Here is a 16,505-nt window from a genome sequence, read left to right as displayed (position 1 = left end):
GTCAGGAGCATTGTTCGTGCCTCGCTGTATCGTTGAACCTTCAACGCGAGTGATCTCTTTTCTCTCACCCGTCCTTCGGGTGGCTCTCTTCGTCCCTCCGCTTCCCCCAGCACTGATCCCGGCTCTCCCATGGAACTTGGCAACACGCCTCTCCCCAATGCTCCAGCTGGCGGCATTGCTGGGTCCTCAACTGGACCCACTTATGGCTGCCTTCCTCCAAATGCCCATGCAGGTGGTGCCACAGCCGTGGCACCACCTACCTCCCCCCAATTTTGTCACACTCCCCCTGCTCCTGGAGGCAGTGGTGGTAGCCCTTCGCAATGGAACTATGTGCCACCACCCCCAAGCGCTCACACCAATAGTTCTGCCAGGTCCCCTGTTTTTCGTTTCCCACCGCTTCCCTCTGGTGCTACATCTCACGATGGTTCTTACTCTCCCGTCACTCATTCCCCCACTGATAATTATAATTTCAATGGTATTTACGATGACAACCCTCTTGCGGGTGAGATGGGGGATCTTAATATGGATTCCCCGGATGAAATTACACACGACGACAGCAACACTATCAGCCTGAACAGCCCGCCAAGATGCAGGGCTGGGAAGAAGCACCAGGAGCCCCCTTCCCCCCCCTCCCCTACTACTACCTCTCATACGCAACAGATGCCCCCCGCACTTCCATCCAGCATGATCGCGCTACATTCAAGTCTCATGTTAGCCAGGTGATGATGCGTGAAAAGAGTAAATCGGGCTCTATGGCATCATCAGGGTCGCGCTCGTCATCACACTCTCGAAAGCCATCATCATCTCACGAGCCGTCATCTCAACAGTCCTCCCCGACAGCGCAAACATCTGTCTCGACAACGCCAGCAAGTTCAGTCTCCAAACACCTCCGGACGGAGATTTGCGAGCAGATGGATGTGCTCAATGACAACCTGGAAAGTATTCATTCTGACAAGCTAACCTTATATCAGCTGAAGAACAAGCGCCTTATGGTGAAGCTCAACACTAGTCGCCAGGACAAGGAGCATCGTATGATGCGTGAGGAGCATATGGATGAGCGCACAGATGCTGCCATAGTCCATCAGCGCATGAAGGAGGCTAAAGAGGTAGATATTCGCCTACGTGAAGCGGATGCCACCGCTTTTGCCATGGAAGCAGATGTTCTACGCCTCCGGATTCAGTGGGCCCAGCTCAATGCCCAGGGTGGCAAACCTGCTGGTACCTGACTTCTCGTGTTGTCGTCATCATCACGTTCTTGCGCCATTGTCATCATCATGTTCTTGCGTTGTCGTCATCATCATCATGTTCTCGCATCGTCATTGTCGTCATCATCACATTCTCGCGTTGTTGTTGTCATGTTCTCATGTCGTTGTTGTTATGTTCTCGCGTTGTTATACTCTTACATGTCTTGGATGTTATATGTCTTGTTATGTTTGCATGTAGTATTCTCACATATGGCCACAAGTTGATCACTAGTTGTAAAATTTAATAGTACATTTGTTTAGCTATACACAATGTTACTCTGCTTGTTTGCTCAATCTTCCTGATGGTGTGCTTCTGATTGAGGGCTATCAAACAACAAATCCATCAGCCTTGCCCTGTGAGCTTGACCTGGAGTGCCTTCATAAGACCTATCACCCATTACTTCATCACCATCTGGTCCTTCATCCTCATGGCGTATAGTATTGTTCTCCTCTCGAACAGCCCATACAAGTGTGGATTTCTTGCAAATCTCCTCGAAGCGGATGATCATATTATGAAGGATTAGGCAACACCTAACCCAATGCAGAGTGACCTGAAGATCCTTCTGGTTCTGAAGTGGGTGCCTAAGTTCCTTGAGAGACTGGAATCGTCCTTTCAAAGCTGTGAACGCATGTTCAACACGAACACGGACCTATATGAATAAAAAATCAGTGAAAATTGCAAAAATCAGCAAAAAAAATTAGAAATACCTGAGAGAGGTTAATATTGAAGGATTTCTGGTCCCTGGTCAACCTCCCATTACATGGCTTCTTGAAAGGGGCAATGCACCACTTCTCAAGTGGGTAGGCACTATCTGCCCAAATCCAATGGTCCTCTGGAAGAAGAGTGTCATGCTCCTGATAAACACGAGTGGATTTGAAGGCATAAGCATCATGTGTACTGCCAGGGTTACCCAGTGAATAATCAACTATGAGGAGGTTATGGGGCATAATGATTGCCTGAATTTTTCATTAATTTCTAACCATTAGAATAAGAGAAAAAAAAACCTGACAGTTGAGGGAATAGTTAGACTTCCTGTCATAAAATGCCTCACCATAAAGACCAGGTTTTTCATACAAATTAATGGCAGAACCATCAATTGCAAAAATACCATTTCTCCACTCAGGGCAGGACCTAGCCTCAACAAATTGCCGAGCACGCTCAGCATCTTCGGAGTCAGGAGTAGGAAATTGGATGAATGTATCATGCAGATCAAGGAGGGCAATCATGACACGGTTGCTGCAATTGATTACTGACCCCACACTAACACCTGCCCATTGACCCACATCTTCTGGAGAAATGGCATTGCCATAGTGTCCAGTGCGGTTGAGAAAAATGGCTAGCTGAATAGCAACTGGAAGCTGGGGGTTATTGGACTGATTAGTGAAGATGGGGTGACCTGAGATGTGATCAAGGATATCGTCAAAGATCTCTGGATTGACATGTAGTTTCTTCCAGAAGAGATGAGTGCGAGATGTCCCAAAATCATGAAGGAGGTGAATTTGAGGGGCCCGCATAGGAGGTGCATCTGGCTTTTGAAGGACACGTGCCCTTAAGACCTCATCGCGAAGGGAAGTGATAGTGTCATGAAGGCGGTCGTAATGTGCAGCAACATGGGTGCTTTCATCATCCAAGTCCAAGTCCAAGTCCAGATAGTCAGATAATTGTGGGGTAAGAGGAGATGGAGGAGTGAGGACCGTATCCAAGTCAGAATCAGAATCAGAATCAGAATCAGAATCAGAGTCGGAAAAGTCAGATAGGGCCATAGTACAAAGCGCATGCTTGTACTTGGAAATGATTAAGGCTAATTCTGCCTCATCCAGTTTATCAAGCAGCTGGTTGCGTAGGGAAAGACGGGGCATGATGAGGTTCAAGAGACACCAATATGAATATGCTTATTGATCCTTATCGATCAGCTTACCACTCTGTGTGATGGAATCCAAATATGGGGTCGGAATTTAAAATTTCCTTTTGTGGTAACAAGCACTCTGGTGCAGCACCGGCACCATCAACGACGACGACACTCTAGTGCCCGTTCAGCATCTCTCACACCATCCACACAAACTCCCTCAGAGGCTACTCATATTCAAAAGCTAGTACAACCTACTGCTCCTCCACCGGAGCTCGCCAGGGTGCTGAGGAAGAATGAGAGCGCTGCATTTTGGGTATGTCCTCCCTCCTTCATGACTTGCGCAGTAGCTGAGATACGCGATCTTCCCGGTTCCAGCATTTTCACGATTCCTCCCACCATCATGTAAAGACCTCCAAGCGGCCGTGTACTAGGGCCCAGTCTCATTGCGAGTCAACACTCGTGCAGTGCCAATGCGCCATCGTCGTACCGACATCAGGAGACCCTCATCATGTTCCTTTGCCGTCCACCAGGGGAGTCGAGGACGGATCTCATAGTGCTCTTGTGGATAATATGGGACCAGATCATGCTGCCCATCGTCAACGTCCTCGAGCACGTCCTCAAACTAACATGCCACTCTCGAATCCAGTTGTGTCCGACTGCAGCTTTCACGTCTATTCCTCTCCATGCAGCTCACCCATTTCAAACAAAGGCAGATCGTTTGAGGAAGGAGCTATGCCTCGAAGATCTCTTTATTTATTCTTACATGCCGGCACTTTCACTTTCAGCTCTGATCAGACCTAGACAGTTGATGAAGAAGCGCGTGCCTCCGTTCTTTGTGGCGATCGGACAGGGTCAACCGGGTGCAGGGAAAGGCAAGGCGCTCTTGGCCGTTGACAGCGAGCTAGGACCCAAAACAGCCTTACAATTCACATTTCATCATGAGAGACGAACGTTCGCAGGCTTACGATCCTCTCTGAAACGGTCACTCTGATAGTTTGTATGTAGCTTATTTTGTACTTAGTACAGTAATCCATCTGCGCCTCTTCACCTTCCCAAACACTAAGTCTCTCTTCAAAGTTCGACTGCGATGCCGAACGGAGCCGTACTTGTGTTAACGTTTTTCAGACCGATTTAACTGACGCTTTACCGAGCTTTACCGAGCTTTACCGAGCTTAGCGAGCTCTGTGAAATTTACTTTGAACGCCATTATTGTACGATACGTACTTAGTGTTTTGGAGTCGTTTGTCTCCGGAATCCATGGGGTCCCCGCGTCCTCGCGTCGGGGTCCCTTATTTGCTGGCTAAATTCTCGCCGTCTGCGTTCTATCGAGACAAGCGAGGACAATTAGATGAGCTGGTTCTCTCCTTAGTCTGGCGCCTTGGACCGCTCGGCCATCTGTCCCGGGCTTGAACCTTCCTTCCGTGAACCTTTCCCTCCGATAATTGTCAAAGTCACCCGCGTCAACAAAGTGACTTGCGTAAGGAACAATGCCTGTGATGATGACGAGCAAGGAGAAGCGAGGACCGGACACGGATGAAAGCTTGGTGAAAGCATTTACAGGCACGCATTGGGCCTATAATTCTAGCGTTGAGTCCATTGACAGTATCGTGGTACTTATAGTAACTAATGATCAACATATCGCCGAGAACATATACCCACAAAGCAGACACCGTGACAACAGGCATAAAAAGGTTTATAACGAAAGCTATGTTAAAGGTACAGTAGAGTCAGAGGTTCTTGTATGTGGTCGCCGGGAGGATCAATTCTGACAACTTCCTTGGTCATCTCCTTCTTCCACTTAGCAGTTGCTGGTAGATGTATAGACGCATGTTTATTCGAGGATAGCAGGAACGCGCTAATTGGGGCTTCCCGCAACCTGTCCGAGTCGATGATCCCTTCCTCACCGTCTATGGAATAGTCCAGCACACCTACTGCCCAGGCCACATCGTGAGGCTTTGGGCCAATGTGCGTCGCCTTCACCCTAAAATATTCATGCTTGAACGTAAGACATCTCGAGTCAGGCAAATCTTCACTGACATCCTCTACCTCAACGCCCAGTAGGAGCACCCGGATTTCGAGTCCGTGATTGGTCAAGGCAAAGCGCCTATCTCCAAACTCGTAGCTTGCGGTCTGGTCAACTCCTTTGCGATGTGTTTGAATACATCCTGCAGCATAGGAGTGCGGAGCATCCGGAAGGGCTGCGTTATAGCGGGAACGACGACCGCTCCATAGAAACAAGTCCCATTTGTCGTATCTCTTTATTATCTCCTCCATGAGACGGAAGAAGGCTCTGTTGCCTTCGCCGTATGCGATCATGAGGCTGATATCGAATATTCCGATAAGGCAGTACGCGATGTCTTCCATGCGAGTCGTTCGCCTCCTGGATGCCCACAACATCTTTTCTGGCACCCGGTCTATGCCAGGTGTGAATGATTCAAGATCATCCATATTGATGTCCGTGAGCAATTCTATCTTTTTCATGATGACTTTGCTGCCTCTGTCGTTCGTAGAGCCTTGGATGAGGGGCTTCCAGTTTGCTCCGTAGAATTTGATTTGCGACGGAGCAAGGAGCTCTTGAAGCGTCCATCCTCTTTCGAACCAAGCATCGACTGCCTTTTCACCACTTTGACCCTTCTCCTGCAATTGAAGAGCCGCGAGGTCTGCTGTTTCCGAAAGGAGGGCGATGCATACGTGGGAATTTCTGTACCAGCGAAACATGGAGCGTATGGATTCATCCAACTCTGAGCTGCTTGCTTTGTCTATGCAGCACGTGTCGGACCAGGCGAATTCGCAGTCGTGGACATCCTTCGCCGTACGGCAAAAACTTTGAAGCTTCTTCCATCCTGGCTCTTGGTCATCAGGGACTTCCTTCGGTTCCTTCGACATCTGGTGATACAGAGGCTCTTGCTTGCCCGGCAGCCATCTATGCGAGAGGATAGCATATTTCAGTTCCTTCTTTACGCGCTCTCGGATCCGATCCTCCCTCTCTTCCCCGTCCACGACCATATTTTCAGCAAAATCAGCATGAATGTTGTCGGGGACCTTCTTCTCTTTAAAATGCTCCCTGACGAAATCCCTGTCCACAAGTTGAAGCATTATCTTCTGATCGTTCTTGGTGATGTGAAGTAGACCAATGGGCATCTCATTGGTGATATATTCATTGAATACATCTTCCACGAGATCTTTGAGACGGTCATGGCTATCTGTCGCAGCAACAGAGGCGCTCATGGTACGAACGTCGCCTAGCGAGTTAAAAGTCGTCTAGGAAAGTTAGAAGGCGGCGACTACCATATGGATAGTGCGAAACTCACGATTAATGACTGGGAGATTCGTTAAACGGTCGGAAGGGATACAAGAAATTCTCGTCTTCAAAGGTTTGCGAAGCCTGCTTTAAACGAACAGACACGAGGTCCTGTGGATTTATATTCAGTACATCATCACGTACGTTACCCTTCTTCTCCTACGCCATTGATACAGCAATGTATTGCCTTCGTGAAACCCGAAAAAAAGTACGGCTCCCTGCACTGCATACGAGATATCAGAACATGCCGATAGTCGTTCGGAACTAAAGTTGACAGTGTGGAACATTCGTCTTCTGGAACTGGAACAATGAACACATTATCTGCACGTGGAGGTAAGCGCCTAGCGCCTTTGGCTGTGTTAGTTCAGAAAGATGCGTATAGATCCGCTAAATGTGCATTCTACACAGCATCCATTATCAAGCGAAGAGTAAGCCACCTCCCTTTTATTTAAGCCGTTATTCCTGAAGTCGATGCAACTTACAGATACGAAGGCAGACCACCGAGATGTTATCAACGTATGGTTGTGAACGTTGAGTCGTGCATGTCTATGGGAGCTTGCGTTCGACGATATCTTTTCCTTGTCCGAGGACGCAGTCACTGCGCGCTGTCGCAGGAATGAAAAAGTGAGACTGATTGATATGCCTACGAGGCAAGGGAGATATTATATTTCACAATAGGTCCTCCCTATCACCTCGGCGCTGGATGCGAACGATTGATGTCAGTATTAAAGTCTGGGGAAAGCACATTCATCTCCTACTCTTCTGCTCGTTGTCTCTCTTCCCTTTATTTTCTTGTTTTGTACAAGCTGGTGCATCAAAACTAGCCTCTGTTAAGCCCGTGTGTGTTCTGTACGCGACATGCCTAGTAAGACACTGTGTGACTTCTGTCCATTACGTCATTCTGACTCTCGAGTAATTGCAAATTGGTAAGACTGTACCAGCTGTCAACGTCGTTCAAACTATCATGAAGGTCAACCTTTGTATATCCTTGTGCTTTGACATGCGGGTACTGGATGATGCACTCTATGACGCACATTTTTTTCTTCAAGGATAGTGACAGGGTATTCGGTGAGTCGGTGACAAGTTGCCCACTGACAATGGCACCGTAGCGTGCAGCACCCACTGCACGAACACTTGTATATGTAGAAGCCACCTGTGTCGGGAATCTGAAGTTTGATTCAGCTGAATGAGCCGCCGCATGGTGTTGAGGTTTCCACGGCACCCTGCTTTTCTTAGCGTCACTAAAATTAGGCCACCAGATTTGTGTGACTGCCCTTGTACACGATAAGTGCCTGCTGTCACTCAGCCTCAGCGCTTCAGCTGCATTCCTACGATATATCACTCTACGGTGAATGTCAGAGTTTTATCTTTTCGTTGCGACTTCATGATCATGACCGTTTGGACAGACTTACTACGCAGAACATCGTTTCACGACATCTGCATCAGTACCCGCCTTAAAGGGTCCAAGTTACAACTTCGCCTTCTATCCTTGAATCAGCGTCCTGGTAAGTCTCAAGGTTAACTTCCACTCCCATGGTTTCTAACCTATAGTTGTCTTTACCCGACTAGTAAGACTTTATCTCACACTCTGTGTTACGATAATTATCGTCCCCTTGTTGAGGAGTCAATGTGAGAATATCCATCCCTCTCTCTCCTTCTCTGCTCCTCTGACCTCATTACCAGTTTTCGGATGTCTCAAGGAGCTTGGGAGAAGTTGGCTCAGGTCACTGTCAAGGGCGCTGAACATGACTCTCGTGAACGCTTGCCTCATCCCCAATGTTTGGAAGGGACCCGAGTGGTCCTCCTCGACCACATCTACGGAACATTGGATGACAAATCAAAGAATCGACTCATTTGGCTCCATGGCACAGCGGGCGTCGGAAAATCTGCTGTTGCATTTACTGTAGCCGAAAGGATGAGAGCTCTGAAAGTGACAGATGAGACGATTATCGAGAAGCGGCTCGCAGGAACATTCTTTTTCTCCCGCAAGCACACGAATCGACGCACAACTGCTCGTTTCTTTGCGACGCTTGCCTATCAGCTAGCCAGTAATTTCCCCAGCGTCAGGACGCACGTGAATAAAGCCATCCTCGAGAACCCTGCTCTTCTACACCCTGATGGGTCTCTTCGCGACCAGATGGAGGCGTTGTTTTCCCGACCTTTGCGGCAGCTCAAACACAGCCTGCGCAATTGTCCGCCTTTGGCGTTCGTTATTGATGCCCTTGATGAATGTGCGGAATCCCTCGACCAATCCACACCGGAACCCCTCGACCAATCCACAATTGAACCCTTCGATAAAAAAAAATCCGAAGTTGAGCTTGCTGAACTCATCTCCTTGCTCGCCCAGGCTCTTCGAGATCCTGATCTGCCTGTGATCCACATTCTAGTCACAAGCCGCTCGGAAGCGTATATCCATGAAGCCATGCAGCAAAAAGATGTGAGCCCGCTGGTGTGTGAGATACCAGTGAAGATTTCCGGACAGGGTGTTGCCGCCATCATCTCGCTAGACGGCGCAGATGTCGATGAAGACATCTATCTTTTCTTGCAGCATTCCTTCAAAAAACTGCAAAGTCGCATCCCCACTTTCCCACAGCCAACCAAGGTTCAACTCGAGCGGCTAGCGAACCGAGCGGGGAGACGTTTCATCGTGGCGTCTACAATGATGATGTTTATCGACGATCGACACAACGATCCCTACAACCGTCTCGAGCTCATGCTCAAACTAGCGAGTGACCTACTTCCAGGAACGGAGGTGTACAAGTTATACGACTGTATCCTCTCCACATGCGCTGACCCAGCGCAGGCATACCTCCACCTGTCTGTTATTGCTGCCCTTGCAGATCCCCTGCCTATATCACAAATCTCGAAACTTCTTGGTCCTGGTCATGGCAGGGACGTTGAAAGAGTACTGGTGCAACTACGGTCTGTTATAGATGTTCCCACCGACAACACTCTTCCTGTGAATATCTATCACTCATCCGTTCGTGACTATGTTTCCCAGCGCTCTAACTGCAGCCTCCCTCAAGTGAAAAATGTCACGTCACCGCACTCCCTACTCGCACTTTCCTCTCTCAACTTGCTGGTGCGCGAGATTCCAGAGAGCACAACCCTCCTCGACGAGTTCTCAAAATTGCAGAAGCAGAATAAAGCTATGGAATCCCACGACCCTCGGAATTTAAATGACTCGTTATCCTTCATGATCCAGCCACCGGAGCCACTGCAAGTTCTTACGACTCTACTATGGCTTCGGGGAGATCACAGGTCAAAGTTACAAAACTGGCTAGCGACCCTGGATGGGAATGCCTGGTTGCAAACTCGAGAAGGGAAGTCCTGGATGTTCACTGAGAGAGGGGAAACGGACTGGTTGCTCACTCAGGGGGGCAAGGACTGGCTACAGACCCACTTAGGGAAAGATTGGCTGCAGACCCTCATCGGGCAAGACTGGTTGTGGACGGACGGTGGGCAACTGTGGCTACAGACCGAAGGAGGTCAAGGCTGGTTGCAGACTGAGGACGGGCGAGTGTGGCTATGCAAAGAGGGAGGTCAAAGCTGGTTGCAGACTGAGGGTGGGCGAGCGTGGCTACAGATCGAAGGAGGTCAAAGCTGGTTGCAGACTGAGGACGGGCGAGTGTGGCTACGCACAGAGGAAGTTGAAGACAGGTTGTGGACGGAGGGTGGGCGAGCGTGGCTACAGATCGAAGGAGGTCAAAGCTGGTTGCAAACAAAGTACGGGCGAGAGTGGCTACGCAAAGAGGGAGGTCAAAGCTGGTTGCGGACGGAGGGTGGGCGAACGTGGCTACAGATCGAAGGAGGTCAAAGCTGGTTGCAGACTGAACACGGGCGAGTGTGGCTATGCAAAGAAGGAGGTCAAAGCTGGTTGCGGACAGAGGGTGGGCGAGTATGGCTACACACTGAGGGAGGTGAAGCCTGGTTGCGGATGGAGGGTCAGCAAGTGTGGCTACACGCCGAGGGACGAGCAGTGGCTACAGATCAAAGGAAGTCAAAACTGGTTGCAGACTGAGGACGGGCGAGTGTGGCTATGCAAAGAGGGAGGTCAAAGCTGGTTGCAGACTGAGGGTGGGCGAGCGTGGTTACAGACCAAAGGAGGTCAAGGCTGGTTGCAAACTGATGGACGAGCGTGGCTACAGACCGAAGGAGGTCAAAGCTGGTTGCAGACTGGGCACGGGCGAGTGTGGCTATGGGAAGAGGGAAGTCAAAGCTGGTTGTGGACAGAGGGTGGGCGAGTGTGGCTACGCACTAAGGGGGGTGAAGGCTGGTTGTGGACTGAGGGTGGGCGAGCGTGGCTCCAGACCAAAGGAGGTCAAAGCTGGTTACAGACTTGGGATGGGCAGGTGTGGCTAAAGGCTGAGGAGGGTCAAAGATGGTCGCAGACTGAGACCAGGCAGAACCTGTTTTGGATTAATCTGCAAGACTGGCAGTGGCCGTCGCGATACTCGCCCCCACCCCCACAGCTATCCTTGCTCCCATCTCTCAGTAGCACAGACCTTGTGCAGAAATGGGATGAATCGTGGCTACAGATCCATGGCGTAAAAGATTTGCGGACACCAGACGAACAAGACTGGCTGCAGACCCAGACCGGGCGCCACTGGCTACAGACTCAGGCTGGATGCCACTGGCTACAGACTCAGGCCGGGCGAGGTTGGCTGCAAACTCATTCTGCGCGAAAATGCCTGCAGACCTTGAGCAGGCAAGAGTGGCCGCAGACTAGGGGTGGGGGATCCTGGTTTCTGACTCTGCACGGGCGACGCTGGCTGCAGACTCCGAGCGGTGAAGACTGGCTGCAGACCCACAGTGGGCAAGACTGGCTGCAGACCCAGTGCGGACAAGATTGGCTGCAGATCCTGGGTGGCGAAGACTGGCTGCAGACAGAGGGTGGACGAGACTGGATGCAGATAGATGGCGGGCGAAAATGGTTACAGGCAGATGGCGGGCGAAAGTGGCTGCAGACAGAGGCTGGGCGAGATTGGCTGCAGAGCCGGGGAGGGCGAGATTGGCTGCAAACGCCACATGGTCAAGCATGGCAGCTGAACACAATCTGGGTGACCGTGGAAGAATTCTCGAGAACTTTGGAGGCACTCAGAGAGTACATAATTGCCCCAGACATGCGTTTGCACCTGGCCTTTCAAGTTGTCCAGCAGTTCAAGAGCTTACCGGATTTCTTGATGTTTCCAGCATTCCTAGCATTGAGGCATCAGGATCATTTCCCTCAAGTATCATTGCATGGTCACCTCCATCAGGCATAGAGATCATTGATGCCATGAAGGTCTTTTCGAGTTTCGCATATAAAGCGCGCGAAGAAAGTCAATCTGCTCCTGACTTTCTCAATTACGCATGTCAAAACTGGGTTGTTCATCTCTCACGAGCTCCGAATCCATGGGACGAGAGCCTCTCCCATATATTCCAGTCTTTCTGGGGTCGTAATCTTCTCTCCTGGCTCACGAGGCAATGGTGTTTGAAGGGTCTACGGTCTTGCCTCACTATCTTATCAGAAGGCGAGAAAATTGCAAGGGTGCGTGTGTTCCGAGTCTTCTGACGGTTGCTTAGACTCACAACCTGACCCGCGTATGTAGCAACATCACCTCCAAATCTCAGGATCATCTCAACAACCCGCTTGAAGTTTTCAATTTTATACTGTCATGTTACTTAAGTGTATACGTTCAGTTTACTTGGTACTTCTGCAAGAGTACGCGAACTTACAGAGTATTAACACTTTCTTCAGTGATGCGAGAATTCTTCGATACTTGTACTAGTACTTGCTTGAAAATATATCTGCTTTCTGAAAATCGGTTCGATTTTCGACCGAGTTCAATGATGCATCAAATATCGCTGAATAAGGGGCCGCGCTGTCAATCACATGAGTTAGACTCGGAGACCTATTGGACAGAGCAAGCAATGTTTTCCTCACTTCAAGTTCACTCTCGCTACAATCTCTTCCAAGAATCCATTATTAAGAATGTCAAGATACACATGATGTTGACTAGCGTCCAATCAGCCTAAGCGAGACTTGACATGGTAGTACAGAGTATAGAGGCCATAGATCGAACTTGACAAGGTGAGGTCGAGGCTTGACGCGGTCAACACAGGTTTGTCACAGCGTCACATATGCCGGGTCACAGGCGCGACCGCGGCAGGATCGCGTCAATTTCACCTGACTCTTCTACCCACATAGTACTGGTACCTCGCTTCGGGGTAGAAACCCACTTAATTTTCATCCATTTTGCAACTTGAACGACATTCAAATCGAGGACGTTCTTCGAATTCCGAGCGTCGGTGTTCAAACTTTGACCATACGCGCTGGCTACCCTCTTGTGCTCGAAAAAGTCGCTATCGGAGGCTTTGTGTGGAAGCATCATTCCGAATAATACACGTATCGCGACATCCACCAAGACATCCTTGAACGACCACAGGGTTTCTCGCTCCGCGAGGAATCTGACTTTCCTTGGTATTCGGAACTATTTCAATAATCTTGAAAAACATCTTCAGAGGCATGATCACGAACTCCTAGGCGTCGCGCAGTTTTCGGTTTCGTGTTCCTCCCGGGGTTCAGCGCAGACGTTGCTTCAGAAACCGAAGGAATTGAAAATCCCGATAGAAGATTACTACTCCGAAAATCACGCCCCTCTTCCACCTTCTCAGCGCTCTGACTGGCGGCTAAGAGCCACTTCACGCACCAACCGTACACAACTACCCGACGGTCAGCGGCACAGGAGATACATCAGACGTGTAAGTCCTCCCCACATCCAGGTGCAGCAGGGAGAGCCGTTTTTCGAGGAGATTCAAGCATATAATAAACAGTTCGTCACTCTTTCGAATTTTGCATTTGTATTAAATTAGTCGTTTGCAGTTTTTTGTCTCTACTAGAGCTTGAACAAACCGAGGATGAGGCAGTACTGAGGGAGCGGCTGTCTACTTGGTCGTTATTTCGTTTACAAGAAGAAGGATATACTATAACGGGTCTTTCTGCTTTTTGGATGGGCGCACCAAAGTTTGGACGCCCTGTAGCTTCATTCTCTCTTGGTCCTGGAATAGACTTGCCAGAACATAGGTTTGAGTGAGTTTTCGTCCCGATTCGAATCTTATGACGCGCTTACTGTGTTCAGGAACGGTACCCAAGTCCTTGTTTCGAGGTTCGATCCTCTTCAAGAGCCACCACTCCGAGGAAGTATCATTAGCAAGACTGCATCGCAGCTGCGCATAGCATTTGAGGAGAAGTTCGAGGTTGAGGATGGTTGCTGGCGCTTGGACGTTGGGCGGTCCAACATCGTGTTTATTCGTATGCGAGAAGCCATTTCTCGATTCAGTCAAGACCCGGAAGCACTAGAAGACCCAACCCATTTAATTTCCCCTCCAAACAATCAGTTTGTTCTTCATGGGACACATTTGCGAGACGTCCTGTTACGTTCATTTTCACCGGATAGACCATCACTACATGCACCGTTGCAACGTCCAGATGAGGTCAGGTACGTGCCTCGAGGGAGACTTGAGCATGACAGTCGCGAGGTGCGAGAGCACGGAGGCGCGTTCAAAGAAGACATGCATATTCAAAGCTGGGCAAGGCGATATTCACGGATCAATCCAATTGTAATTGATGGTGATCCGGTCCTCGAGGGCCTGAATGCCACGCAGATCAGAGCTATCGCCATGATGATCGGCGAACGGATCAGTCTTGTGCAAGGAGTACGTTTCATCTTGTCAAAGTAACATTGAAAGCCAAGTGACATCCATTTCAGCCGCCTGGTACAGGCAAAACGAAAACCATCATTGAAGCCGTGAAATTACTCAAGGTTCGATATTCTCGGCTTCGATTTGATTTTTGTCTTCTGATATGTTATTAAGGTCCATTTCGAAGTGCATCATCCTGTTCTCGTCTGTACTTACACCAATGTTGCGGTCGATAATCTCGTGGAGGGTTTTGCAGCGGCTGATGTGAAACCCCTCCGTGTCGGGTTCGGTGCTAAAATCAAATCGTCTCTACACGAATATACCTTAGATGCGAAGCTGGAGGCGCATCCTCTCAGGGTTAAAGTCGAGCAACTTCTGAAAGACCAGGAAAACGTCGAAAGAAAGTTAGGCGCATTGGAGGACAAGATCGTTGCGGCTGAAAAATCGAGCAGTGAAAAACTCGGCAGGATGCGGACAGCGTTTACCGTATTGGAAAGGCAACTTTTGGCGCTGAGAGCGAAACTGTATGCGCTTCATCAGGAAATGCTCAATGATATCACGGCTGCGGCTGACGTAGTGAGTGATCCACTATCTGCGCCACTTTGCCTCGGACTGATGACTCTTTGGCAGATTTGCACAACATGCATCACATCTGCCAGTGCCGCGCTTAATATTCTTGACTTTCCGGTTGTGTTTTTGGACGAGGCTTCGATGTCGACAGAACCAGCATCACTCATTCCGTTGATGCGAGGAGTGAGCCGATTGAGCTCTTTCCCGCGTTTTCGTTCTGACCGTTAGCAGTCTCGGCATGTTGCCCTGATCGGAGATCACAAACAATTACCTCCTGTCATCGCCAGTCGTGAGGCGCAACTCAACGGCCTCGGGATCAGTCTATTTGAGAGACTGACTGAAGAAGGAGGTGTGTGATTCTGACTGCATCCATCGGGAGATCTCTTATCAGAAATATCAAATATCAGTTGTTCCATCAATTATGCTTGACGTGCAGTACAGGATGCATCCTTCCATTTCTAGATTTCCCTCTTTAGAATTCTATGATTTTGCATTGCAAGACGGCACGGTGGACGCTGCTGGTAACATACACCCCATGCTACTACCGCCGCTGTCAAGTCACCTCGAGCAGGATGTTCTCACTGGTCACCGTCCCTCTGTCGTATTTATCGATCACGGCGGTGCGGAAACTTCCAAGGACCGAAGTACGGTAAACTGGAATGAAGCTCACATTGTTTGTAGCATCGTCGAAGACTTACTCTTGCAAAACGAGGTGAGCGCTGCCTGGTTGCCTCTTATGTCTGACTGACATTCTTTCGAAGAACTTACTAGGCGCGAACATTGGTGTCATTGCGCCATATGCTGCCCAGATTTCACTTTTGAATCGCCTGCTAAACACCGACGCTAAGTATCGCAAACGCTTCGCGTCCACTCTTGGCGATCATCGAATGATGCAGCTTAGCAGTATCGAAGTGAAGACGGTGGACGGGTTCGAAGGACGAGAGAAGGACGTTATTATATTCTCGACCGTGCGAAATAACGCGTCGGGGTACATTGGGTTCCTTGCTGACAGACGACGATTAAATGTTGGGTTGACGCGTGCGAAGCGAGGGCTGTTCGTTGTTGGGAGTATCAGCACTCTGAAGGCTGGGAAGATGGCGAAGGAGCGGACGGGTGAGAGTCCTGCAAGGGTTGGTAAAGGTGCTGAAGCTTGGAGGAGATACGCGAAGTATGTCGTGGATGAAAAGATGGTGGTGACCCTTTGCGGAGATAGGCTAAGGGGGATGCTGTACGGGGACAGGGCACCTAGGGCAAGGTCGAACTGAGTGTTTTCGCATCCAGTGGTATATTAATATTGTTAACGCTATTATGTCGCACCGCCCCCTCTTTTCGTGCCACAATCAGAAGCACGTAAGTTTTCGAAGACTAGTAGAAGTTAGAACCTTTCGAGGCTATGTTCCCGATCATTGATTGACACTTTTCTGCGCTCATTTACGTTGTACCCATGGGACAATTCGGGAGAGTTTTGTATTAAGCCGGACAGGATGCGACCCTGACAAAAGCGGTACAGTTGAGTGCACCAAGACTACGGGAGTTCGTGCCGTGAACATACAAGAGGCCGCGATTCATATACAGTAGTCCGAAACGGGGCCGGTGCCATCGCTGGAAGCACTGTGGTGAGCGCAAGGCGTCAATGAAAATTTAACCAACTTGTGTGACATACGTGGGTCAGCGCTGGACGTCTCTTCGACGGTGATGGATCACAACACAGTGTGTGACCAAGTCAAGTGTTCACAACGAGTCGCAACCCTGATTCGCGACTTCTGTTTTTTTCAGGGCCAAAGTACTTCGATGGTGTTTGAGACGGGGAATCAGTTGAACCGGGGCGGTGCCGTGTAATACGAGTTGTTAGTGTAA

General features: G+C 49.5%; 5 protein-coding genes across 5 annotated transcripts; 4 read left to right on the top strand and 1 right to left on the bottom strand.

Annotated features, from left to right (window-relative positions):
- Positions 1-129: 129 nt before the first annotated feature.
- On the top strand, positions 130-1,226 carry F5147DRAFT_774154 (uncharacterized protein; the record flags this gene model as incomplete). Its single annotated transcript, XM_041441571.1, has 2 exons — positions 130-703; positions 766-1,226. The coding sequence occupies 2 exons, from the start codon at positions 130-132 to the stop codon at positions 1,224-1,226; spliced, it is 1,035 nt and encodes a 344-aa protein (XP_041292437.1).
- Positions 1,227-3,294: 2,068 nt separating this feature from the next.
- F5147DRAFT_761220 (uncharacterized protein) lies at positions 3,295-4,148 on the top strand. Its single transcript, XM_041440519.1, has 2 exons — positions 3,295-3,407; positions 3,470-4,148. The coding sequence occupies exon 2, from the start codon at positions 3,603-3,605 to the stop codon at positions 4,083-4,085; it is 483 nt and encodes a 160-aa protein (XP_041292436.1). The 5' UTR covers positions 3,295-3,407; positions 3,470-3,602; the 3' UTR covers positions 4,086-4,148.
- A 1,172-nt stretch (positions 4,149-5,320) lies between these two features.
- Positions 5,321-6,322, bottom strand: F5147DRAFT_636461 (uncharacterized protein; the record flags this gene model as incomplete). The annotated part of the gene is made up of 1 exon (XM_041432914.1): positions 5,321-6,322. A coding segment is annotated over one exon (1,002 nt), but the record flags the coding sequence as incomplete, so codon positions are not given.
- Positions 6,323-8,082: 1,760 nt separating this feature from the next.
- On the top strand, positions 8,083-9,462 carry F5147DRAFT_613219 (uncharacterized protein; the record flags this gene model as incomplete). Its single annotated transcript, XM_041432479.1, has 1 exon — positions 8,083-9,462. A coding segment is annotated over one exon (1,377 nt), but the record flags the coding sequence as incomplete, so codon positions are not given.
- Positions 9,463-12,518: 3,056 nt separating this feature from the next.
- F5147DRAFT_753537 (P-loop containing nucleoside triphosphate hydrolase protein) lies at positions 12,519-15,915 on the top strand (the record flags this gene model as incomplete). The annotated part of the gene is made up of 10 exons (XM_041440255.1): positions 12,519-12,590; positions 13,053-13,210; positions 13,261-13,467; positions 13,517-14,093; positions 14,147-14,200; positions 14,253-14,654; positions 14,709-14,831; positions 14,880-14,997; positions 15,056-15,360; positions 15,410-15,915. The coding sequence occupies 10 exons, from the start codon at positions 12,519-12,521 to the stop codon at positions 15,911-15,913; spliced, it is 2,520 nt and encodes an 839-aa protein (XP_041292433.1).
- Between the last annotated feature and the right edge of the window lie 590 nt (positions 15,916-16,505).

This window comes from Suillus discolor (genome assembly GCF_016758755.1).
Source record: "Suillus discolor strain FC423 chromosome Unknown F5147scaffold_30, whole genome shotgun sequence".
NCBI classification, from domain to species: domain Eukaryota; kingdom Fungi; phylum Basidiomycota; class Agaricomycetes; order Boletales; family Suillaceae; genus Suillus; species Suillus discolor.
Note: the sequence above shows the minus strand (reverse complement) of the source record. Positions and strands in the feature narration are given on the sequence as shown.